This window comes from Halichoerus grypus, chromosome 14 (genome assembly GCF_964656455.1).
Source record: "Halichoerus grypus chromosome 14, mHalGry1.hap1.1, whole genome shotgun sequence".
Taxonomy (NCBI): Eukaryota; Metazoa; Chordata; class Mammalia; order Carnivora; family Phocidae; genus Halichoerus; species Halichoerus grypus.
Genome location: NC_135725.1, coordinates 41,983,185 through 42,009,707, shown reverse-complemented (window position 1 = coordinate 42,009,707; position 26,523 = coordinate 41,983,185). Strand labels below are relative to the sequence as shown.

At 38.3% G+C, this 26,523-nt stretch overlaps 1 protein-coding gene across 4 annotated transcripts in view; it reads left to right on the top strand.

Moving 5' to 3' along the window:
* The window catches only part of TTC39B (tetratricopeptide repeat domain 39B), a 125,989-nt gene that overhangs the window by 85,503 nt on the left and 13,963 nt on the right, over positions 1-26,523 (top strand). For all 4 annotated transcript variants that reach the window (XM_036073427.2, XM_078061212.1, XM_078061211.1 and 1 more), the window contains 9 exons: positions 3,447-3,552; positions 4,920-4,985; positions 6,630-6,738; positions 7,572-7,639; positions 7,730-7,789; positions 9,439-9,600; positions 10,232-10,323; positions 16,006-16,132; positions 19,496-19,604. In XM_036073427.2, coding sequence (XP_035929320.1) covers positions 3,447-3,552; positions 4,920-4,985; positions 6,630-6,738; positions 7,572-7,639; positions 7,730-7,789; positions 9,439-9,600; positions 10,232-10,323; positions 16,006-16,132; positions 19,496-19,604 — 899 coding nt within the window. The remainder of the gene's footprint in view (positions 1-3,446; positions 3,553-4,919; positions 4,986-6,629; positions 6,739-7,571; positions 7,640-7,729; positions 7,790-9,438; positions 9,601-10,231; positions 10,324-16,005; positions 16,133-19,495; positions 19,605-26,523) is intronic.

Here is a 26,523-nt window from a genome sequence, read left to right as displayed (position 1 = left end):
GGAATTTGGTTAAATAAATTATTCCATAGAATAAGATAATATGCACTTGTTAAAAATAAGGTAGCTCTCATGCATTTTCATGGAAAAATCATCAATATAACTTATAGGACAGTATATACTATATGATCCCATTTGTGGTTTTTAAAGATTGGATTCTTACTAAAACATAAAACCACCTAGAAGGTTATGTACCAGGCTGTTAACAGTGACCATCTCTCTGTGGGATAGTCATGCAGGGGCACTTAACGCTGTCTCCATGTTATTTGAAAATTTTGTAACAATCATCTATTATCAGAAAATAGAACATTTATCACCCAGCCACCCCATCCCTCCCATCCCCCCACCACTCCAGCAACCCTCAGTTTGTTTCCTGAGATTAAGAATTCCTCATATCGGTGAGGTCATATTGAATCACAGACCTGTACCTCTGAAACAAATAATACATTATATGTTAAAAAAAAAAAAAAAGAAGAAGAAGATAGCAGGAGGGGAAGAATTAAGGGGGGGAAATCGGAGGGGGAGACGAACCATGAGAGACTATGGACTCTGAGAAACAAACTGAGGGTTCTAGAGGGGACGGGGGTGGGAGGATGGGTTAGCCTGGTGATGGGTATTAAAGAGGGCATGTTCTGCATGGAGCACCGGGTGTTATACGCAAACAATGAATCATGGAACACGACATCAAAAACAAATGATGTAATGTATGGTGATTAACATAACATAATAATAAAAAAATAGAGCATTTATATTTTGATTAAAAAAGAAAAGAATTCTGAAAATCATTTCTACCTCCTGCCATCCTATTGATATTTTCATGTTTGCATTCTTAATGCATGCATATGAGCATATATAATTATCTTTTTATGTAATAAAATCATATACTTCATGTCATTTTGAAATTTCCTTTTTCACTTCATGTCACAAAAATTTAGGTCATTAAATGTTTTTAGTTGATCATGGATTTTAATGGCTACATAGCATTCTATTATGTCGGTATGCCACACGTGTGTATGTATAAATACATGCACTCATGTGACTCTCTTCTTAATTTCCCATTGTTGCCTATTTAGTTTGTTTATACATTTTCATTATAAATAGTAATACAGTATCTCTCCTTACAGGTAAGTTTTGTGTTTATCCATGCTAGTTCCTTAGAATAAAATTGGATTTATTGGGTCAAAAGTACACCAGTGTTTAAGATTTTTGATATATATTGCAAAATTATTCTGAAAAATAATTGGGTTGGCAAACTTTTTCTTAAAGGGCTAGATGGTAAATATGTTTGGCCTGTGGGTCATAAGATCTCTGTTGCAACTACTCAACTCTATGTGGAGTATAAATAGCCATAGACAATAAATGAATGAATGAGCATGCTTATGTCCCCATAGTTTGCCAATCTCCATACTATAACTACCTTTTACCAAAGTAGATGAATATGTCTATTTGTTCTTTCCTTTGACAGCACTGGTTTTCCATTAAAAAAATGAAAATAATGCTTTATTGGGACGCCTGGGTGGCTCAGTCGGTTAAGCGTCTGCCTTCGGCTCAGGTCATGATCCCAGGGTCCTGGGATCGAGTCCCACATCGGGCTCCTTGCTCAGCAAGGAGCCTGCTTCTCCCTCTGCCTGCCTCTGTCTCTCTCTCTCTCTCTGATAAATAAATAAAATCTTAAAAATATATATATATATTTTAAAATAATGCTTTATTATCACAAAAGTGGCATATATATTTAGGAATGTAGGTGAGCAGCTATTAACATACACACTCCATATTCTTTTCACACAGTGATAATGGCTGCTAAACCTTAGTATGTATTATTTCAGAATATTTTCTATCCAAATCTAAAGATATATGTACTTTTTAATGTGCATTCTCTTTTGTAACCTGCTTTTTTTCAGTTAATGTTCTTTACTTTTCCATGTCAATAAATCTTCATTTCATGTAATACTCAGTCTATCTTCACGTTCTCCTGGTTGGCCCCAAATTTCTCTTACTGCTGGTATGTCTATACCAGGATGCAACACAAGACTGTCTCCTGCATCCCCTGTTTATGTCCATTTCATATCTTTTATTCTAGAACAGTCTCTATATTCATGATGGTTGTTGAAAAGCCTAAGCCAGTTGTCCTGCAGAATATCCCATGGATTTGTTTGATGGCTTTCTTGAGTTTTCATTTAGCTTGTTCTTTGTCTTAGTTAGTTCAAGCTGCCGTAACAGAATACTACAGACAGGGTGGCTTAAAGAACAGAATTTTATTTTCTCACTGTTCCTGAGGTTGGAAGTCTAAGATCAGGGTATCAGCATGATCAGCTTCTGGAGAGAGCTCTCTTTCAGGCTTGCAGACAGATAACTACCTTCTCACTTAGCCCTTATAGGGCCAAGAGAGAGAGATTCTCTCTCTCTTTCTCTTCTGAGGTCAACCATCTTTTCAGATTAGGACCCTACCCTTAATTACCTCCTAAAAATCCCTATCTTCATATATCTGCACACTGGGGCTTAGAGCTTCAACATATGAATTTGGAGGGGGGCATAATTAATTCAGTCCATAGCATTCTTCTAGCGCCTAATATTTCCTATAAGCTGGCAATTAGATCTGTAGGCTTACTGGATTCAGGTTAAATAAATTTGGCTAGAATACATCATAAATGAAGTTGTACGCTTTATAATTATATTACAAAAGGTGATACATAATATCTGGTTATTTCTTACTGCCTTTAAAATATATATTTGTCAATTTGGTAAGCAATTCCTGTTTGTTACCAAGTTTTATATCTTTGTCATTGTTTTAATTTGCATTTCTCTGATTAAGTATTTGCCTTTTGAAGACGTGAAGGGAAGGGGGGAAATGCACAGAAAAGAAATTAAAATGAGAAATCAGAAAGATTTGCTTGGATGGAATAGGAAAAAGAAAGACAAATGGTGCAGTTTGATGGAATTTGCTGTCTCTTTCAGTCTTTCCTACTTGCAAGCTCTAATTTATTTGGTCTATTTGAGATCATGGCCATCCCACTGAAATTCACATCTTTTTGGCAGTAGCTCCTCAGATACTTTGTGGAAGGTAGGGTTGCTCAAGCGTGCACAGCAACCAAGAGACGGAGCACTCCTGGGAAGTCTTCTATGAGACTTTGCTAGAAAGCTGTGAGGTCACAGCCCTGTGGTCCTGGGGCTCTGGAGTCCTGCATGCTGATGTTCGAACCCTGTCTCGTTGCAGCCCAGAAAGACTGGTCCTGATAAACCGGGCAGAAATGGGTGTGTCAGTTTTTCCTTAATGACTATTACCCGAGTCGCCTTTAAGGTTAAACTCAGCACAGCCGCCTCCATTGAAAAATCCTCTAGCATTTTGGCTAATGACATTTATCTTACAGCGTGTCATTGTGAAATTTGACTTCACATTAATTTTCAGAGCCATAGTAAAACTTATGCAATAACTTTTTTCTTCAATCCAGAGAATGTCTTTCTATCCTGCATGTAATTCAGAAGAACAAAGTTGAACAGCAGTTCTTCTATGAGTTTGAAGGGGGTGTCAAGCTTGGAATAGGTGCCTTTAACTTGGTAAGTAAATAATTGTAAAGCTGCCAGAAGCTTTTTTAAAAGAACCTAAGGTTTCCAGTGCCTTCTCTACTGTGTGTGAACCTCTACCTGGGTTTGGTTGACAAGTCGCTAGAGAGGGATCAGTTTTTTTTGTGTTGTGACCCAGTGGTGACTTTGGCCAGTGTGCGTTGTAAAGTTCTGCACATGCTCAGAGTAGGTTTGGATTGTACAAGAGGGGAAGCATGCAGCACTCTGAATGGACTAGCAACATATTTGGTAATAAGGAGCTCGGAATCCGGTTCCATTTCCACATCAGAAATATTGTTGCTTTAGCAATGGAGGCTCTGGAATTGAAAATGGGTGAGGCAGTAGCCATATTGCTTGAGGCATGGTTTTGATGCTGTGAGGGAGACGAAGAGTTTGAGTAGATATTTGTCAAATGTAATATGTTATTTAAAGATTTTGAAATTTATTAAGGTTTGACTGGAATTAATGAGAAAATGCAGTGATGAAGGGAATAATATACACGAGTGTGTCCATCACCGTGGCCACTTAGTTCACGAGCCCAGTTGGTCAATGGTAGGGGTGGCTGGGGAAAGAGGCTGGCTGGCTGTTAGAACAGGTCATCGTATTCACTCGATTATTCAAATCCTCCTCTCCTGAGGTCAGGCTTTGGTGAACATTCATATTGGACACACAAATATCTTCATGTTTTTTGCTCATTCAGAGAGGTCTGTGCTCTTCCCTAGACTTCCTTGTCATTAATATTCCAATGATATTCCTTCCAAATCCCTGACCATCCAGCCAAACCATTGGCTCCAGCCGATGAATCCGTATAGAATCACACACGTGGCCATTTCTCCTTCCAAGCAAAGTGAACAAGCAGGTGACTGTTCTTGCGCTGGCTGGATTTCCCCTCCCCGCTGCTCCCCAGGGATTCTAGAAAGCAACTGTAGTGCCATGCTGTTCACTTTTGGGTGATGCCTGCATAGTATGCAGAATTCAATAGACTTGCTTTCTGGAAAAGGATGTTAAAGGAGATCTTGTTTGGAAGTGGGCACAGAGGGATTGCCTTCTCAGCGCTTAATAACTGCACATAGGAGGACCAAGTATTCTCTAGAGTGTCCTGAAAAGGCTATGGTTTTTGTTGTTGTTGTTGTGTGTTTTGTTTTTTAATTTTTTAGGTTCATTGTCTTAGCTAAATGAAATTAAGTCACAAGTAATGATTACCGTATGTGCAATATGTGATGATTGAGATAGGTATAGTGGTTTAAACTTTGTTCTAATATTTCATATTACCGAATTATTAAAACTTTAAGTTGTTTGAGGTTAATATTTATCTGTAGATAGATACACTAACAAATATACTTCTTTTTTTCTTCTTGCAGATGCTCTCCCTTTTACCAGCACGGATTATCAGACTACTAGAATTTATAGGATTTTCAGGAAACAGGGTACACATTTAATTTTATCTTGATTTTGACAGGAAAGATAAAACATTATTTACTGAATAAAGGGCAATGCAGCACATCCTCATAACCAGCATGACAATTATTGACAATTTGTTTGCAGGACAGTAAAAAGTCATTGGGGTCTTGATAGTACTTTTCAGGAGCTGAGATGGTTTTGCTATTGAAAGCTAAACATTTTTATATTTGTTACCTAAGTTCTGGGATTAAAAATTATGTTTTACTAACATTGCTACTTGCTGGACTTTAGTACTCTTGTGTGGTTAAAATATGCTTCCTTAACCTTTTAGCAACCCCAGAGTGTTCTGTAAAACCAGGAAATTAAGCTAGATTTCCATGTCTCACGTTTTTTGTTTCACCTGGATCAAGTATAGTTATAGTATTTTGGGTTTCTTTGCACTTTTATAAGTTTCGTGATAAAACTAAGCAAGGAAATTTTGTTTTTCATGAGTCTCATTCATTATATTTCTGTGTGGTTGTTTTTGTAATGTATAACATTAATTAAACCTAACACTCAATATGCTATTACCAGGGTTGCCTTATTGCAAAAGCTGTCCCTGTTAGTGAAGAGGGCAGGTTTTGAGAACTATATGAGGACAAGTATAAGAAGCTGTTATTTCTCCCCCCAGACAGGTCCTGTGCTTTTCTGTTTTCTGTGCTTCTGCTATTCTCTATTTTGGATGTCCTCCCTAGCCAACAGCCTCCCAAATAAGTTCTCTTGAGAGCCTCTCCATCCATTAGGTTTGAGATAAATGTCAGCTATTCCTCAAACTCTCCCTTATTCTCTCCCAGTGAGGCTCAAGTATTCCTGACTCAGAATCATTTATCTTTCCTATGGCACTCACCATATTCTAATACAACCGTGTGTTCATGTAGTGTCTTCTTACCTATTTGATGGAAAGATCTTTGAAGACAAAACTGTATTTGTTCATGACTAATAGGAGGGCATGTGATGTAATGAGCACTGGGTATTATATAAGACTGATGAATCACAGGCCTGTACCTCTGAAACCAATAAAACATTATATGTTAATTAATTGAATTTAAATAAAAAAATGTTTAAAAAAGACCCTGTATTTGTTCATACCCACCATAATGCCTTGCACTTAGATCCTCAACATGTTTTAATAAATTAATATTTTTATCAGAGAAATACAACATTTCTATGAAATGAGCACTGCCTTTGTCCTCTCCGTAGAATCACATAATATGAAAGAATTTGTGAGATTATCTTATGCCAGTTTAAAATGTAAACTTTGTGGGGTGCCTGGTGGCTCAGTGGTTGGGCTTCTGCCTTCGGCTCGGGTCATGATCCCAGGGTCCTGCGATCGAGCCCCGCATCGGGCTCCCTGCTCAGTGGGAAGCCTGCTTCTCCCTCTCCCACTCCCCCTGCTTGTGTCCCCTCTCTGGCTGTGTCTCTCTCTGTCAAATAAATAAATAAAATCTTTAAAAAATAAATAAATAAAATGTAAACTTTGTTTCTGGTCAGGCATTGCCCCTATTCTAAGCTCTTGAAAAATAAACCCCACCTTCTTGGAGGGTGGAGACACAGGAACTCGGCCTCTGTAGTATCTGAATGTGATTTTTCAATCATGTTTTCTCCTTCTGAAATGCATTTGCTTCCCACAGGAGTTGGGCCTCCTGCAGTTACAGGAAGGTGCATCCGGAAGAAGCATGAGGTCTCCACTATGCTGCTTAACTATACTAGCTTTTCATACTTACATCTCCCTCATCCTTGGTAAGGACTGGATTACGTTTTATGTCATTGAAAATAGATTACCTTTCGTCTGAGTAAGTAAAAAATTTAGATTGTACCCTCGAAACCAACATAACATTGTTTGTTATATTTCAATTAAAACAATTAGAAAAAAATCACTAAGAGCTAGTAGTCTGTATCTGTTTACTTTTTTTTCTTTTTTGAGTAAAGATGAAAAATAGTGACATTTGTCATAGTAACATTTGGCAGAGGGGGTGGAGGGTTTCTTTCCCTGAATATTTTGTATCTGTTCTCCGCTAAAAACATTCTGTAAAATTTGTTTAAGTTGATCTGTTTTAGCATGTTCATATTAGATTTCTTTTTGAGTAGAAAATTAAATTTTTGGCTAAGTTAAGTTAATATTGCTTTTAAAACCAGAAAGCCCAATTAGGACTCAACGATAACTCCTTCCATTCTTAAGAATTAGTCGGTCCTAGAGCTTTCTTAAACTAAAGTCATGGGTGGGACTTGTCTTGCCAAATTAACAGTTCTTATCTTTTCCATGAATAGGTGTTTGCTATATTTTACTGAAATGTGGAGAAATACTGTGTATTTATATAAGACGGATTCTGATTATCAGGATTTCTAGGTCAAAGATGTTTGCATTTTGATAAATTTAGCCAAATTGACCTTCTAACTAAGGTTATTCCATTTAAACTCCTATAAAGATAATGAGAATACTTGTTTCCAACGCACTTTGGCAACTCTGCACATTATCTGTTGTATTTTTGCCCATGTCATAGCCAAAATATGATAATCTAATCTAAGTATCTACCCTGTTGTGAAGACTGAGGCTTTTCCTGTTAAATTTCTAGGTACAGGAGAAGTGAATGTTGTGGAAGCAGAGAGTCTCCTTGCACCCTTCCTCCAGCAGTTTCCAAACGTATGCTTAGAATTTCAAGTACATGTTTCAGCCATAACCAGTCAGGCGGGGCTGACCACTGATCAGTCTCTCTGCTTCCTTTCTCCCCAGGGCTCCCTCATGTTGTTTTATCATGCCCGGATAGAGCTGCTGAAAGGGAATGTGGAAGAGGTAATTTATCTTGGGGGGAGTAATTTGGAGAGTTGTCTGTAAGGTGGAGTTGTGTCACACTCATTCAACATAAGTAAATTCAGCGGTATGCACTAGACAGAAGTAAAGACAACATACGTTATTAAAACGCCCCAGTTTAATTTTGTGTATGCATTTCTATATGTAGATTACTGAATACAGTCTATACTTACACATTAAGTATGTGAGGCAGCTTGGAGTAGAATATACAAAATACAAGTGGGCACCTTTAAGGGAATACAGGTTCTGTATTGCATATTGATTTTGAAATCTAGCCCCTGAATGAGATATAGCCACACTGTATTGCACATACTCCTCAGCAGAGGAAATCCTTCACTAATTCTCTTGAGGAAGACGACTGTGGAGCTTTTCCTATAAGTATACTCACAAATAGTTGTCTTCTACACAAATGAGGTCAAACATATGTACTTTTCTTTGATTTGGTTTTTTTTTTTTTTTTCTACTTACAATACATCTTGGATTTCTTTCCAGGTCAGTATATCTAAATCTCCTTCATTCTTTTTGATGGCTGGATTTCATTCCATGAGATGGGTATATGATACTTAGTAAAGCAGCCCACTATTGATAGACATTTGGCTACTATATATAGTGTTGTTGTAAACATCATCATGTGTATATTTCTGTGCACAGGTGTATTTATATAAGACAGATTCTGATTATCAGGATTTCTAGGTCAAAGATGTTTGCATTTTGATAAATTTAGCCAAATTGACCTTCTAACTAAGGTTATTCCATTTAAACTCCTATAAAGATATGAGAATACTTGTTTCCAACGCACTTTGGCAACTCTGCACATTATCTGTTGTATTTTTGCCCATGTCATAGCCAAAATATGATAATCTAATTTTTAAAAAGATTTTATTTATTTATTTTAGGGAGAGAGAGAGCGAGCATGTACATACTCGCTCAAGAGCGGCGCGGGGAGGCAGAGTGGGAGGGAGAGGGACAAGCAGACTCTGTGCTGTGCTTGGAGCCCGACGTGGGGCTTGATCTCAGGATACTGAGATCATGACCTGAGCCAAAACCGAAAGTCAGATGTTCGACTGACTGAGCCAGGTGCCCCAAAAATCTAATTTTCAAGTTTATATTTTTCAGTTTACAGATTTCTTTGTGTGTATGTTTGTCACTTGTATATCTTTTTCTCTGATTACCTAGTCATATCTTTGACAATTTCCCCATTGAGTTGTCTTTTTTTAAAGGATTTTATTAAATTGTTGTATGATAAGGGTTAATTTTGGCCAGTTGTGGATGTAGTGATATCTTCTCCCAGTCTGCCTTTAACTTTGTTTAAGGTGTATTTTAACTTCTAGGAGTTCTGACTTTTATTTTCAGTCCTTTGGTAAAGGACTTCTGCATTTTATATCTTCCTTGGGAAGGAACTTCACTACTCCCACATATAAAGTCTCACAGCCCCCTCACGAAGCTAAATCAAGAGGCAGAACTTAATTGTATAATTGCATGTAGGGAAAGGAACATACATCATCACATTGAGTGGTTTAATGAGCGATGCTTTTGTTCTTTTTGTACAAAGTGATTTATGTATTTTTCCATTAGGTTATTATCTCCTTGTGTAATATCTGGATGATCAGCTTTATGCAATTGACTTATAGGCACAAGAGATATTTCGAAAATGCATTTCAGTTCAAGAAGAATGGAAACAGTTTCACCATCTCTGTTACTGGGAGCTGATGTGGATTTATGTATTCCAACAAAACTGGATGGAGGCATATTATTATTCCGATCTGCTCTGCAAAGAAAGTAAATGGTCCAAGGTAAAGTGCTATGCTTTCGTTACTGTTATCTGTTTGCTAGTAAGTGTCCAGGATGATTTTTCTTTAAGACTGTTCAGAAGTATGACATCAATACTACCTTCTCCACTTAGGGATTCATCAAAGGAGGAAATAGGCATTAAGTACCTACTGCTTATAAGCACTGTCCTTAGCACTACATGCTTTAAAGGCCATCCAAACAGTCCTTTTTAACAAAGAGGTTTTACCTCTGAGTCTGACATGCACTTACATTTAAAAGTTACTCAGTATCAACAGTCTTGATAATTTTTCTGTAGATTTTATGATGCCCTGATGACAAGGCTTTTCATAATAATTAAAATTAATTCTGATCTATTTGTGAGAAGTTGGGAGAAATGAGATGATTTCTTATTCATTCTGTGTACTTTCTTGCCCATAAATGCTACAGTTGTATAATAGGAAAATGGTCAAAATTAACTGAAAAGTGTTATTCTAAATAGGAATAGGCAGTAAAAGACTTCATTTCCTTTTATTTCTTTGGTGCCTTTTAAATGTTACATCTGGACAGTTTGTAGGTCATTCCCGACTTGCAAGATAGAAATGTCATGGACCTAGAGATGCCCTATAACTAGCTGCTTCTCTCCTTTTCCTCAAGGCAACATATGTGTTCTTGAAAGCTGCAATTTTGAGTATGCTTCCAGAGGAGGATGTAGTAACAACTAAAGAGGATATAGTAACTTTATTCAGGTAAGCAAGGCACTATTGCTCTAACAGAGATCCTGGATACATCTTCCTTTTCTAAGTGTTCTCCCAGACTTTACCTTCATATCTTCTTTAATTTCTATTCATTCGATGCAGGAACTCTTAAAAACCACATTCAGAGAAGGTCTGTCGTGAACAAATCTGTTTAACTTTGTTTAGATCAGTGTCCATCCATCATCTGTAACCTTGTTTTTGAGCACCTGCTGTGTGAAGGATACCGTGTTAGGTGTTGAATAAACAGGCATGGCTCCTGTCCTTGTGGAGTTTATAATCTTGTAGTGGAACCAGACGTCGGTGAAATTATTACACAAATAATTACAAAATTATAATACATGAGTAATTTTTTTCCTTACTACTTTTCTTGCCATTCCTTCTCAGTATCTTTGTAGGCTCATCCTGTTTTATCCAGGTTTTAAATGTTGATGTCTTAGAGCCTCAACCTTAGGAAATCTCAGCCAGGCGAAGTTTAAGTCCCTTGTTCAGACCTCCTCACTGAGCTCTCAACCCATATAGCCAGCTCCCATTTGTCACCTTTCCTTGGATATGTGAAACCATTTTATTTGTTTATTTATGTATTTAATTTTTTTTTTTAAAGATTTTATTTATTTATTTGACAGAGAGAGACACAGCAAGAGAGGGAACAGAAGCAGGGGGAGTGGGAGAGGGAGAAGCAGCCTTTCTGCTTAGCAGGGAGCTCGATGCGGGGCTCGATCCCAGGACCCTGGGATCATGACCTGAGCTGAAGGCAGACACTTAACGACTGAGCCATCCAGGCACCCCTTTTTAATTAATTAATTAATTTATTTATAAAAGGTTTTATTTATTTATTTATTTTAGAGAGGGCAGGGGAGGGGCAGAGGGTGAGGGAGAGAGTCCCAAGCAGATGTGGAGCTTGATCCCAAGACCATGAGATTATGACCTGAGCCAAAACCAAGAGTTGGATGCTTAACCAACTGCGCCACCCAGGCGCCCCAAGAACATTTTAAACTTACCATGTTCAGTCTTCCTGAGCAAACCTGGTATTCTTTCCTCTTTTGGTGATTGGGACCACAGTTAGCAAGCCAGAAACTGATAATACTCGCATTGCCAACACTACCCACTGTGCCCCCCTGTCCCCAATGGGAGGAGGGGTATGTATATGCACGCAGAGGCAGTAATGGTCGAGATGGTATCTGAAGGTGGAGTAGGAGCTGCTGAGGCAGCAGGGAGTTGTGGTGGTATAGTTTCAGACCAAGGAACAGCATGTGAGATGAGCCTGTTGCAGGAAGGAGCACTGCACATTAAAGAACTAAAAGGTGATATTTGATAGGACACCATCTACATTTAATGTACGGTTGACCCTTGAACAACATGAGTTTGAACTGTGTCGGTCTACTTACACGTGGATTTTCTTGATCAGTACAGTACTGAAAATGTATTTTCTCATCCTTATGATTTTCTTAATAGCATTTTCTTTTCTTTAGCCTACTTTATTGTATTGTAAGAGTATGGTATTTAGTACATACAACATACAATATAGTGTTAATCAACTGTTTATGTTATCAGTAAGGCTTCTGGTCAACAGTAGGCTGTTAGCAGTTAAATTTGAGGGGAGTCAAAAGCTATATGTGGATTTTTAATTGTGGGGGGGGTTGGTGCCTTTAATCCCCATGTTGTTCAAGGGTCAGCTGTTTATAGGTCAAAAGAAAAGAAAGGTCAGGGGTGACTCAGAATATGTCTCAGAGAACACAGTCTTCCATTTATAAATAAGACAGAGTGACAAGGATCATTGGTAACCCTAGCAGGGGCTGATAAGGTCATCGAGTAGAGGTGGGAGTCAGACTGGAGGTGGCTGAAGAAAAGAAATGCAGAGTTGAGCATAAATGCATCCCTGGATAATCCTGACTACGACGGGGAGGGGAGAGAGAGAATGGTAGTTGGAGGGAGATGTCATGTCAGAAAATGTTTTAATGGGAGAGTTGTGAGCATTCTCAAGAACCACTGGGAAGGATCCAGTTGAAGAAAAGTTACACTTAGAAGCAAGAAATGGGACAATTGATATTTGTAAGTGTCCAGAAAGGGCAGGAGGAGTTAGAATCCAAAGCACTGATGGCACAGTTGGTTTTATCCAGGAGGACGACCAGGTCCTCTGTTGTATCAGAAGGGCAGAAGTCCAGAATAGGGGCAGAGGCAGGCAAGCTTATGAGCTGTAGTATGAGAGGGAGAGCTCTGCATCTCCTAGCTTGTGTTTTTCTTTGCAAAATAGGAGGCAGGGTCCTCTATTGAGAATGAAAGAGAAGGGAGCGGGCTGCAGGTGTGAGGGGGGATGGTGAATGTTTGAAATCATTGTTGCAGAGAGTGGGATGGTGGAGTTATGAGAGAAACACTGTAGGAGGAATGGCTGGTAGCACAAGGGCCCATTTGAGGTCGGTGCTGATTAATTTACAGTGATTTTACAGTCTGCTCGCAGTGCAGGTGCAGGGAAAATGAACACGGAGCCTCATCCAGGGTTGGGTTTTTGCCAGATGAGCATAGCAACTAGGCAGTGGACGAGGGAGTTTAGGACTGAGGCTAGAGCATGTAGCAGTAAAGATCAGGGCCATCTGAGCAGGAATATGGAGGCACAGTGAGAGAGGGAGATTGCAGATAGGGAGAAGGTTGAAGGGCAAGTAGACTGACACAGTCGTACTATAACAGCCAAGTAAGAATGAAGAGAATGGTATTCAGAGTGGTATGCTTGAATTTGTGCTTTGAGGTAGAAAAGTCACAGGTGCCGAAGTGTGGTCTAAGATAGGTCTGCAGGGATGGGAGGCTGTGGTAGAGGGGAGAAGCTGACCACTGAAGATGACCACTCCGTTCAGGAACGGAGAAACTCTGCTACATTCTTCAAACATAAATAATGACAAAACCTTTTACATGGAATCCTGCATTCGGTGCCTATGTTATGAGAAATAATATCTTAGCTGGACCCTCAAGACTTGTCAAGGCAAATCTGAAGATACGACCAAGACCACTTTTTCACCTTCTCTTTAAAAGCTCTTTTTAGGGCGCCTGGGTGGCTCAGTTGGTTAAGCGACTGCCTTCGGCTCAGGTCATGATCCTGGAGTCCCTGGATCGAGTCCCGCATCGGGCTCCCTGCTCGGCAGGGAGCCTGCTTCTCCCTCTGACCCTCCCCCCTCTCATGTGCTCTCTCTCTCTCATTCTCTCTGTCTCAAATAAATAAATAAAATCTTTAAAAAAATAAAATAAAATAAAAGCTCTTTTTGAAAAAAGGACCATGTTACTAACTATAGAATCAACATCAGTGGAACCCATGGTAGGATTCATGCCACGTCTTACTGGTAAAATGCATGTCATGTTTCACACAAACAACGGATGGAATGGAATGGAATATTAAAATATGTTGAAATCTTTTAAATCTCCCTCTGTTTCTTCCACTTTAGAGTAAGTTTTCTCCATATCCAGACAATTTCTGTGAAACATGTAACCAGTCCTATTTTCAGGAGAAAGCTTGAGGTCTGCTATATGATAGCATCTAATTTGTTGGGATAATGAGAGGAGAGTCACCCAGTGAATGTTTTTTTCATACTGACTCTGCAGTCTTCAAACCACACGATTTCCTGTCCAAAGCATGTTTTCTCTGATCCTCAACCCCCACTTCACATTTCCACTGCTTCTTCCACTGACGTTACTGAACATCAAATCATGGGCATTCTGCTTTAAAATTCATATCCCCAAATCATGCCCAGAAAGAACCAAACACAATCTTGTCCTCTTATTGGAGTATTTTTTCTCTTGTTTCATCTTACTTTTTCTTTCAGTGATGTAATTGGATCACTGAACTTTGTCTCAGCAACCTGTTTGATGCACTTACAAATCTGTGTGTAAGAAAATGCTGTGGGAATATAAAGTGTCTCCGTCCTACTCTCATTTTTATGTGCTTGTGAATTTCACAATTGGGATTTCTTAGGCTTTTAAGAGGAAGTTTGTAATCATGGTGCATGTCTTTAGCTGATTATTTTCAAAATAACCTATGTTTGGGAAACTTCTTATCTAAGTATGTATTAATTGATAGCTATGTTTTGAAGCACATTACCTTATAGATCTGTGTCCTAGGAAAAAGACAGGAATAAGTAGGAATAGATAGGAATACGAAATGTACCATATACCCTTTTCCCTCTCTCTGAGTATCCACGTATAAGTAAATACTTTGGACTCTTTTCCTGCTTACTTATGGAAATTGCCAATTTTTATTTTAATTTTATTTTTTAAAATGTTTTAATTTAAATTCAATTTAATTAACATATACTGTATTATTAGTTTCAGAGGTAGAACCCAGTGCTCATTACTTCAAGGGCCCTCCTTAATGCCCATCACCCAATTACCCCATCCCCCCACCCACCTCCCCTCCAGTGATCCTGTTTGTTTCCTATAATTAAGAGTCTCTTATGGTTTACCTCCCTCTCTGTTTTCATCTTATTTTACTTTTCTTTCCCTTCCCCTCTATTCATCTGTTTGTTTCTTAAATTCCACATATGAGTGAAATCATATGGAATTTTCTTTGACTGGCTTATTTTGCTTAGCACAATGCTATATGATAGCATCCAATTTGTTGGGATAATGAGAGGAGAGTCACCCAGTGAATGTTTTTTTCATACTGACTCTGCAGTCTTCAAACCACATGATTTCCTGTCCAAAGCATGTTTTCTCTGATCCTCAACCCCCACTTCACATTTCCACTGCTTCTTCCACCCTCTAGTTCCATCTACATCGTGGCAAATGGCATGATTTCATTCTTTTTGATGGCTGAGTAGTATTCCATTGTATATATATATACCACATCTTCTTTACCTATTCATCTGTCGATGGACATCTGGGCTCTTTCCATATTTGGCTATTGTGGACATTGCTGCTACAAACATTGGGGTGCATTGCCAATTTTATATCTAGATTTCCTTGATTGTGTTTGATAAATTAAGACATTAGCTAAGTTAACTAGAGAGAATTATGTGTCAGTTGGTGGTTCTCACATTTGAGCACACATCTAAATCAGCTGGAGGACTCATAAGAATCCAGATTGCTGGGCCCAGCTCTAGAGTCACTGAAATTAGGTCACTCCACCACTGGGGTGGAGTCTGAAAATTTGCAGTTTTTAAAAAAAAATTTTAAATATTTTATGTAGGGACGCCTGGGTGGCTCAGTCGGTCAAGCGTCTGCCTTCAGCTCAGGTCATTCGAGTCCCGCGTCAGGGCTCCTTGCTCAGCGGGGAGCCTGCTTCTCCCTCTCCCTCTGCCTGCCGCTCCCCCTGCTTGTGCTCTCTCTCTCTCTGACAAGTAAATAAAATCTTTTTAAAAAAAAAGATTTTTTGTATTTATTTGAGAGAGAGAGAGAGAGAGAGCACACACAAGCCAGGGAAGAGGCAGAGAGAGAGGGAGAAGCAGACTCCCCGCTGAGCAGGGAGCCCGATGTGGGGCTTGATCCCAGGACCCTGGGATCATGACCCGAGCTGAAAGCAGATGCTTAACTGACTGAACCACCCAGGCACCCTGAAAATTTGCGTTTAGAACACATCTCCAGATGATGCTGATGCTGCTGGAGCATGCTGGGGCACAGTGTGAAAACTGCAGGTATCAATTACATATGTGTTCTAATGACCTTTTGCTGGGGCTGGGGTTGGGCTCTTCACAGACAGGTGGATAGTTTGAAGCAGAGAATTGCAGGGAAATCTATCCCTACTGAGAAGTTTGCTGTAAGGAAGTCTCGTCGTTACTCTGCCTCGTTGCCTGCACCCGTGAAGCTCATCGTGCCTGCCCTGGTATCTGTCTTTATTTTATTTAGTGTTTGTGTTTTAGAAATTATCTATTCACAACAGCAGGAAGCACACCTGTGAAGTTTAGCTGTTTGCTGTGAAGTTTAGCTCAACTAAACGCCATTGTAAGGGTGTTTGTAAGGTGAACACTTATGAATTATTAATAATCATAAAAATTATAGCTAATGTTTTTGACTACTTGATATGTTCTAGACATTATGATATTCAAAAAATCTATCGTCTAATATTTTTTGAAAGGCTATTTTAAAAAATACATAATTTAATTCTTACAGTAACTCTATGGGAGTACTTTCTCTCTGTAGCCCCATTTTACAGATAAGGAAATTCAGGCAGAGAGGTGAGTTGGCTTAATTAAAGTTGAGTTGAATTCCAATGCAAGCCACTTAGATGATTTCACCTTTTCTAGTAGCTGTATTAAAAATTAAAATGTCAAAAAGTGTAAAAAATTAAAGGAAACATGAAAATAATTTTAAGAATATATTTTGTTTAACTCAGTATATGTAAAATGTTTGTTTGAACATGTAACCAGTAGAAACTTAATGAGATATTTCACATTCCTTTCTGTTGTACTAATTATTTGAAATCTAGCGTGTATTTTACTCATAGAGCATATCTCAGTTTGCACTAGCCACATTTCCGGTGCTCAAGTGCCCTAAGTGGCTGGTGGCCGCTGCATTCAACAGTGTGGTGCTGGAGCTCTCTTTCTTTCTGTCTTTTTTTTTTAATTTAGATTTATTTATTTAATAGAGAGCATGAGCAGGAGGGGCAGAGGGAGAGGAAGAGAAAATCTCAAGCTGACTCCATGCTCAGTGTAGAGCCCAATGCGGGGCTTGATCTCACGACCCTGAGATCTCACCTGAGCCGAAACCAAGAGTGGGCACTTACCCGACTGCGCCACCCAGGTGCCCCTGGAGCTCACATTCTTAATCATTATGCTGTTTAGAGTAGACTTCATGAAAAGCATAATTTCCACTTAAATTTTTTTTAACGAATACTTCTTTTTTTTTTTTTTAGATTTTTTTTTTTTTTTTATTTAACAGAGATAGCACAAGTAGGCAGAGCGGCAGATAGAGGGAGAGCGAGAAGCAGGCTCTCCGCTGAGCAGGGAGCCCAACGCGGGGCTCGATCCCAGTACCCTGGGATCATGACCTGAGCCGAAGGCAGCTGCTTAACCAACTGAGCCACCCAGGCGCCCCTTTAATGAATACTTCTTTAAAAGTACTGAATATATCAAATTATTCTGGCCCTTTGGGGCTTTAGTTTTGCGTAGGTAGTCAGCACAGGAAAACCATTAAATGCAAGCTGAAGTCTGCAGTCCTCCTTTGGAGTTTCTTGATTTTTTTCTTTTTTTTTTAATATTCCAGAGTTTATTCAGTGATTCCCCTTTGACAGTTTAGTTTCCAGTTTTTACTATTACTAACATGTTACAATGAATATTCTTTTATATTTTTTTTTTGGTGCATGGTCATATAATTCTCTGGAAAGACTTCTAGAAATGGAATTCCTGGTTGAAGGGTATATGCACTTATTATTTTGACGTTGCCAAATTGCCCTCCAGAAAGGCTCTACTGGTTTAAATGTCTACCAACAGTGTTTCGCTGTTTTAATTTACATTTCCCTGTTGGTACGGTTGAGCATCTTTTCATGTGCTTATTATTTTTATTTCTTCTCTTGTGAATTGTTCATATACTAACGTAATTTTTCATTAGGTTGTTTGTTGTTTTGTCATTGACTTGTAGGAGCTCTTTATATATTCTGTGAGAAAGAAAACTGCAGCCTCTAACAGGTGTCAGATAGGAGCTAACCTATACCTAGGTCCAGGTGTTCTCTACTTAAGATCAACAGTCTCAGAGAGCACCACCATCAGAGCAGGTTATTCTGTGCCTGTGATGGAATGAGACAAAAATAGCACTCTGTCATCAAATCTGAGCACAGATAAAAACAGGACACCATGCAAATCACAAAAATGACCAAACATCCCCCTTTTCCAGCTAACATGGGAGCCTATTGCTGTTTCACCAATTACAGCTTTTAGATCTGTTCCTGATGATTGATTTCTATCAAGTGATTTGCACTGGGAAATTTTTTGTGTCACAGAACTTCCGTGAAAATTTTCTAAAGCATAATAGCCCTTTCTGTGCCCTAGAACTTAGATGCTGGTGTGTACATAACTATATCTTACTTTGATCACTAAGGGTCTTCAGGAAGGGTAACTCACAGCACTTCTTTCTACAGGCTTAAAGGTGTAGAATTGGTTTGAATTTGTGGTTAACTAGGAATTTCACCAAAATGTTATTTTTCATAGAATCTCAGATGTGAGCTTGCCTTCTCCTGATAAAATAGTCTATCGATAAAAACAAAATTTAAAGATCATCAGTTAATTATTCCATTAATTATTGAACCGAGTTCTTACACCATTAGCAATAAGAAACTGTTAGATGTAAAGAAAAAAAAAATTAGAGTGTTGTGATCTTCGTTTTCAGTGCCATAGAGTAGAGATGACTTTGCTGCCACTTGAATGTATTTTCCTCATTTCCACTACTTCCCTGTAAGGAGCTGTTCAAACAATATCTTTATCGTATTTTAAAATTCATTTATCTCGAAGAAGATACTAATTACCCTGCTTATTTCATACCCTTAAAAATATGAATGTACTACCAGGAAAGTTAGAAAAATATTTTCAAGCAAAAGCATATTTGCTTTTGGTCCAAAATATTTCTCATCTGTTAGCCTATGAGATGTAATTTGCAATGAGAAATCATTAGTTTACATTTTCAGGGGCTGTCATTCAGCCATATGGCCTTTAGATGAATGCATTTCCTGCATGTTGATCACTGGACTGTCACATGTTTTTAATGGGATAAAAGAACCATTAAAATATTTTCTATGTTCGTTTCCAGTGAAGTCCTTGGAATATGTAAACAATTGGCAGATATTTTAAAAATGTTTCCCTTTACTTAAAAGTAACAACAAAACTTTGTATCGAATACAATTGTTCATAGTGTCAGTTAAAAATATTCTATTTATTTCTGTGTTTGTAAACTGTTATCTTCCAAAAGGATCGAATACCGGTAGTAGATGCGTAAATGAATGAGTAATAAATTTTTCAGTAAAAATGTAATATACTGTATATACTGAATTACTTCATAGTATAAAAGGCAAAAGGCATATAATAAAATGAGAAAAGGGGAAATTATATTCAGTACACTCCAAATAAGGAAAGCTAAGGCAAGTGATCTCTGAATGTTGTCTTGAGATCTGTAGCAACCAAGAGAGTAGTTTCGTTGTTGTAAAGGACATTGAATGACCTCACATAATTGCAAATGGCTTTTCATTCTTCCTCATTAGGAAATGATGTATGTCTGGAATGGTTTTCCAATAGTGAGCAAGAGAAGAGACCTTTCCGAAAATCTGTTGGTCACTGTCGAAAAGGCTGAGGCTGCTTTACAAAATGAAAGTAAGTATGAAAAGTAAAAGCCTGGAAATCTTTTTTATTACCACTCTCCTGCCCTTTCCCTGTGCATATCGGCCCGTGTTCATTTGTGTGCGTCACAAGAACAAAGCACTTGGGCCGCAAGGGTCTGGGTGATTGTAATCAGAGGAAGGGAGGAATGACACATGCTGCAATGTGGACGAGCCTTGGGGACACAAGGCTACGTGAAAGATGCCGGTTGCAGAAGACAGCATATTGCATGGTTCCATTTATATGAGATATTGAGAATAGGTAAATCTATAAAGACTGAAAGTAGACTAGTGGTTTTATAACTAGGGATGGAGGAACTGGGGCGTGTGTGTGATAGCTTTTAACGGGTATGGCATTTCTTTTTGGAGTGATGAAAATGTTCTAAGACCGTGGTATTGGTTGTACAGCTCTGTAACATACTCAAAACCAGCGGACTGTGTACTTCCGGTGGGTGAATTGTATGGTATGTGAATTATATCTGAATAAGTTTGTCACTGAAAAAGATGAACAATCAGTCGAGTTTTAGAGTGCATTTCTGGTTTTTAGTTTGTGACTCTTCCCATGCCTCCTTTTGCTCGGTAATGACTATTATGTTTTTGCAGACACAGAAGATTGTTTTCCAGTTCAAATTTTATCACAGTTTAATTTTTGTACTCATTACTGTTGGTTGTCCTAGAGGCCTCTCTCCAGTTGACTGGGAGCTCCGGTTCCTGGAAGCAGCTGGTATAGTAGAAGGAAAATCAGGCCATCTGGGCTTACAGTCCCAGCCCTGCAGCTCTCAGACTCTGGGAAACATGCCTCATCATTCTGGGCCTCTGGTTTCTTGTAAAATGGGATAATGACACCCAAAAATACACAGATAATCTCCAAAGTTTTCTTGCTCTGACATTGTCTACTTCTCTAGCTTAAATAGAGGATCTATCTTTTGATAAATGATGCTATAAATGATAGTCTTTGTAATCCTTATCAACCTTGCAATCATTCAGGTTTTATCCTTTGGAATGTTCTAACTACGGAAGTAAAATGAAAACTTCATGGTGACAAACATGGCAAAGGGCATAGAAGTTCAGGAAAAGGCAGGGAAAATTATAACAGTTAACTCCTATTTCTTAACTGGAAAAAGATGGGCATTGATGGAGTGGCTAGCCCCATACTCAATATATTCTCCCCATGGGAAATTAATTATTGAACATAGCTCCAGGGATGAGGACCTCATTTGGATCATTTTTGTATTTGGAGCTATCGAATGAGGCTGAAATGTTAAATGAGATTCTTCTTTATAGTTATTGTTAAAAAATTAAACACATAATTATGATTGATAGATGTAGGTGAAAAAAGTTACGCATATTTTTACTACTACAACACAATTAATTTAGAGTATTTGTTTGTTCCATCCTAGCCTTATTTTTATAGTTATAATCATAGTGTACCTGGACACATATTATACTGCTTTTTTTTTCACTTAATATATCAAACTTTTTTAAATTGAAGTATAATTGACATATAACGTTATATTAGTTTCATGTGTATACCATAATGATTCAGTATTTGTGGACTCTCTAATGATCAGCACAATAAGTCTAGTTAACGTACATTACTATACATATTACAATTTTTTTTCTTGTGTTAGAACTTTTAAGATCTGCTCTCTTAGCAACTTTCAAATATGTAGTACAGTATTATTAACTATAGTCACCATGCTGTACATTATATCCCCATGATTTATTTTATAATGGGAAGTTTATACTTTTGACTCTCTTTACTCGTTTCTCCTACCTCCCATGCCCCACCCCCGGCAACCACCAATTTATGAGCTTGCTTTTTTGTTTTCTTTTGTTTGTTTTAGATTTCACATAAGTGAGATCGTATGGTATTTGTCTTTCTCTGTCTGACTTATTTCATTACTTAGCATAATGCCCTCAAGGTCAATCCATGTTGTTGCAGAATGGCAAGATTTTATTTTTTTATGGCTGAATAATATTCCGTGGTATGTATATACTACATTTTCTTTATCCATTCATCCACTATGGCTTCCATATCTCGGCTATTGTAAATAATGCTGTAATGAACATGAGGGTGCACATACTTTTTGAGTTGGTGTTTTCATTTTCTTTGGATAAATACCTAGAAGTGGAATTGCTAGATCATATGGTAGTTCTATTTTTATCATAGACTTTTAAATTGTTGTTAAATGGCTCTTACAATAATTTCAAAAGCTTCACAGCACTCCATGGAATTAATGTATCATAATTTAATCAACTCTTTCAATATTGTTGGGCATTTAGGCTGCTTTCCATATTTAAAATAATTCTAGTTTTAGATTGCCATCAATAAGGAGAAGAAATATAAAAGAATGAAAGGGGAATCAGTGGCCTTAATTGCTAATAAGGTCAAGGTTTCAGGCAGGATAGCTGAAGAAGTCAGTAGAACAAAAAGCAGTGATGTTCTGAGGCCACAGACCAGCACCCCTGCCCCCCAATTCTCCCAAATAACCATTCTGCGAATATAAACTGGTAATCACAGGGAGATCAGGTAAATGGAATATTCTACTTTACTATTAAAAAAAAGTCACCTGCAAAGGTCCTCTATTGATGGAGGGTGAGTAATGTCAGTCTCCCATATTAAAGGCAGCATTTTTATAAAAGAACTGTGGTTCCCTTTCTCTCCTTTTTCCTCCCCCTTACAGAAAAGTATTAAACTTCAGCCCCTATGAGCTGGGGCTTAGGTACGGTAGCCAAAATATTGAAGTATTTATCTTCATGGACTGATAATTCTCTGTGATCTCTGGGCACCAGGGAAACAAGTGGATGAAAAGGTTCAAGAAACTGAAATCAAAAAGAGAAATCTAAAGTTTGTATTATTTAACAGAGAACCAAAGGAGTGTATGTATAAGAACAAACTTAACAGTCTCATTATATGGACATTTTAGACTTTCTTTGTATGTTCTAGATGTTCCATTAATAATATATTATCTACATAGTTTCTATATATAGAGTTGCATTAAGCTTCTTTACTATTCTTTTTACAATTATATCTTGTTAATTTTCAAAAATTATTTTATTTTATTTATTTTTATTTTTATCTCATGACCGTGAGATCAAGACCTGAGCTGATGAGATCAGGAGTCAGATGCTTAACGACTGAGCCACCCAGGTGCCTCTCTTTTTAATTTTTAATTGTAGTACACAAAATTTGCCATGTGCCCCATTTTTAACTGTACAGTTCAGTAATGCTTTGTTCACATAGTTGTGCAACCAGTCCCTAGGACTTTTCCATACCCATTAAAAATAGCTCTCCATTTCCCTTTCCCCACTGCCTCTGGCAACCACAGTTACACTTTTTGTTACTATGAATTTGACTATGTTAGGTTGCTCATATGAGTGGAATCCTACATTATTTGTCCTTTTGGGACTGGCTTATTTCACTTTGCATAATGGCGCCTCAGAGAATGGGGTCCCTGGGTGGCTCAGTCGGTTAAGCGTCTGCCTTTGGCTCAGGCCTTGATCCCGGGGTCCTGGGATCGAGCTCCCCATGTCGGGCTATCTGCTCAGTGGGGAGTTTCCTTCTCCCTCTCCATCTGCCTCTCCCCCTGCTTGTGCTCTCCCTCTCTCTCTGTGTGTCAAATAAATAAAATCTTAAAAAAAAAATGGCCTCAGGGTATATCCATGTTGTAGCATGTGTGAGAATTTCCCTCTTTAAGGCTGCATAATATTCCACTGAATGTATATATCACATTTTGCTTTTCCATTTATCCACTGTTGCACATTGAGTTGCTTCCACTTTTTGGCTATTGCAAATAATACTTCTATGTAAAATTTTTTTGAGATTGTTTTCAATTCTTTTATTTATTTTTAAAGATTTTATTTATTTATTTGAAAGAGAGAGAGAGGGAATACAAGTGGGGGGAGGGGTAGAGGGAGAAGCAGGCTACCCGCCGAGCAGGGAACCCGACGCAGGGCTCCATCTCAGGACCCTGGGATCATGACCCGAGCCTAAGGCAGACGCTTAACTGACTGAGCCACCCAGGTGCTCCGCTTTCAGTTCTTTTAGGTATATCCCCAGAAGTAGAATTGCTGGATCATGTGGCATTTCTATTTTAAATTTTTTGAGGAACTGTCATACTGTTTTCTGTAATGGCTGTACCATTTTACATTCCCTCCAGCAGTTCACAAGGTTCTAATTTCTCTATATCCTCACTAGTATTTTTAATATCCTGGGTTTTTTTTTTTTTTTTTTTGGTACTAGCCATTCTAATGGATGTGAAATGATCTTTACTATTTTCCTTCAAAAAAGGAAAAATATTTCAGTTTGATTTGAGTGTAAAGTCAACATGAAGTTACATCATTTTGAATTTTAGATGAAATGAAACTCCATGAAAGTTCACCTTAAAAAATGAGATTTCACAAAATGCACCTTTGTAATATCCATTTGGGCTTTTAAACAAATTTTAGTGTTCATTTTTGTTCAACTAATTGGGCTACATTTTATTAACTTGCTCATTTGAACACTCTTAGATTTTCCATACTAGATATAGAATTGTGATAGGCTGAGAAAACATTGTTCCTGCCAGTAGGAGAATTATCTATGATTAAAACCCACATATCCACAAACCAAATGGGAAAATGGATATGTTTTTAATAAGTGGATATGTAAAAACTGGGAGGTGAAGGAAAACCTCTTTTTTTTTTATTTTTTATTTTTTTATTTTTATTTTTTTAAAGATTTTATTTATTTATTTGAGACAGAGAGAATGAGAGAGAGAGAGAGAGCACATGAGAGGGGTGAGGGTCATAGGGAGAAGCAGGCTCCCTGCCAAGCAGGGAGCCCGATGCGGGACTCGATCCAGGGACTCCAGGATCATGACCTGAGCCGAAGGCAGTCGCTTAACCAACTGAGCCACCCAGGCGCCCGAAAACCTCTTTTTTTTTAATGAAAACATTTGTAGAGTATTCCCCCCACCCCGGAAAAGTGGACCATCTTGTTCTTTGTGTTTTTTTTTTTTTTTTGACAGAGAGAGAGATGGCAAGAGCAGGAACACAAGCAGGGGGAGTGGGAGAGGGAGAAGCAGGCTTCCCGCCGAGCAGGGAGCCCGATGTGGGGGCTCGATCCCAGGACTCTGGGAACATGACCTGAGCTGAAGGCAGACGCTTAATGACTGAACCACCCAGGCACCCCTCTTTGTGTTTTTTCTACAAATGTAAGGGCTTTGGCTCAGTTGAATAAATTCTGACATTTGAATGTCTATCCTTTGTAGTATAGACTAATATTTACCACCAGAGAGCGGGGCCTTTTTATATTAAGAAGTCCTGAGGGACCATTGGATTGTTCTCTATTTGAGCAGGATCTTCAGCCTTTACCTCAAAGTTTATTTTGTCCCATTATTGGTTGGGGGAAAAATGTAAAGGAGTAATATATGTATCTGACTAAGTATGTACAGTGCAATAGAGGCTTGAAAAACCAGACTGCTCTCTCCATTCATTCCTTGTTTTTTTAATGATCTATTGAGATGATCGGCTTAGAGATGTTTAAGGAGGGCTGGGGAAAGCTCAGACAGATGCACTGTACTTTGTACAATTCTGTTTTTGTATGTGTTCCCTCTGGGTAAAAAAAAAATAATAAAAGTTTTCTTTCCTAAAGATTTTGTACACAAAATTTATGATAATCTCTTCCAGGTCCATTATTTTATGCAGGAAAATTACCAGAGTTCCGTCTCTGCTCCCTCGCTCCCCTCAGTAATGGCCTTTTAGTAATTAAGCTCTTATCTTTCAGAGCAAGGGGAAAAAAAAATCCAAAACTGAAAAAATGAAGTGAAGTTGTAAACCCGAGGTGACTCCAGCCTCCACCCCCTTTCTCCCCAGTATTGGGAATTGCATGTGTTTGCTTTTCCCCTTGGCAGGTGTCTCTAAAGTAAAGAGGGTGGAAGATACAGTTGGTGTTTTACTCTGACAGTGTGATTATGAAAGGCCCGTTCGGGATACAAAGGGAAGGATACAGTTTAATAAGTGAAGAACACTTGGTGTAATATGCCTGGAGTCAGTGTCTGCCACTAATTCCATTAGTGTTCCATTTGAAATCTAACTAAACTCAACATGGAGCCGGAAGTTGGTACAGTAGTTCTTCTCTGACTCTCTGTTGCAGTTAATTTGCTTTGTGAAATTATATAGCAAACATAATCAGGGTTACATAAAAGGGGAAATGCTACTTTACGGCTTTTCACTTTCTAAATCTGTTTTTGAATTTTTCCTTTGGTGCATTTCAGCTAGTTTCTAAAAAGTTCAGTGTGGATATTTTTGTAGTTTGGGCTTCAAACTTTCTTTTTCCTCAGCCCACCCTCTGTTTTATTAAGTTAAGCAGATCTTTTTTTTTTTTTTTAATTTTTTATTGTTATGTTAATCACCATACATTACATCATTAGTTTTTGAGTTAGATCATTTATATTGAGTTCCAACAAGAATACATCATTGACAGCATCATTAGTTTTTGATGTAGTGTTCCATGATTCATTGTTTGTGCATAACACCCAGTGCTCCATGCAGAACGTGCCCTCTTTAATACCCATCACCAGGCTAACCCATCCTCCCACCCCCCCTCCCCTCTAGAACCCTCAGTTTGTTTTTCAGAGTCCATCGTCTCTCATGGTTCGTCTCCCCCTCCGATTTCCCCCCCTTCATTCTTCCCCTCCTGCTATCTTCTTCTTTTTTTTTTTTTTCTTAACATATATTGCATTATTTGTTTCAGAGGTACAGATCTGTGATTCAACAGTCTTGCACAATTCACAGCAAGTTAAGCAGATCTTTTGTGATGAAAATGTGCTTTGGCAGCATTGTTGTATAATCTTCTTGGAATGTAAAATGGAAATTGTGTGTTGAAATGTTCATCTGTGAACTCACCCATGAGGTTGAGAATCATGATA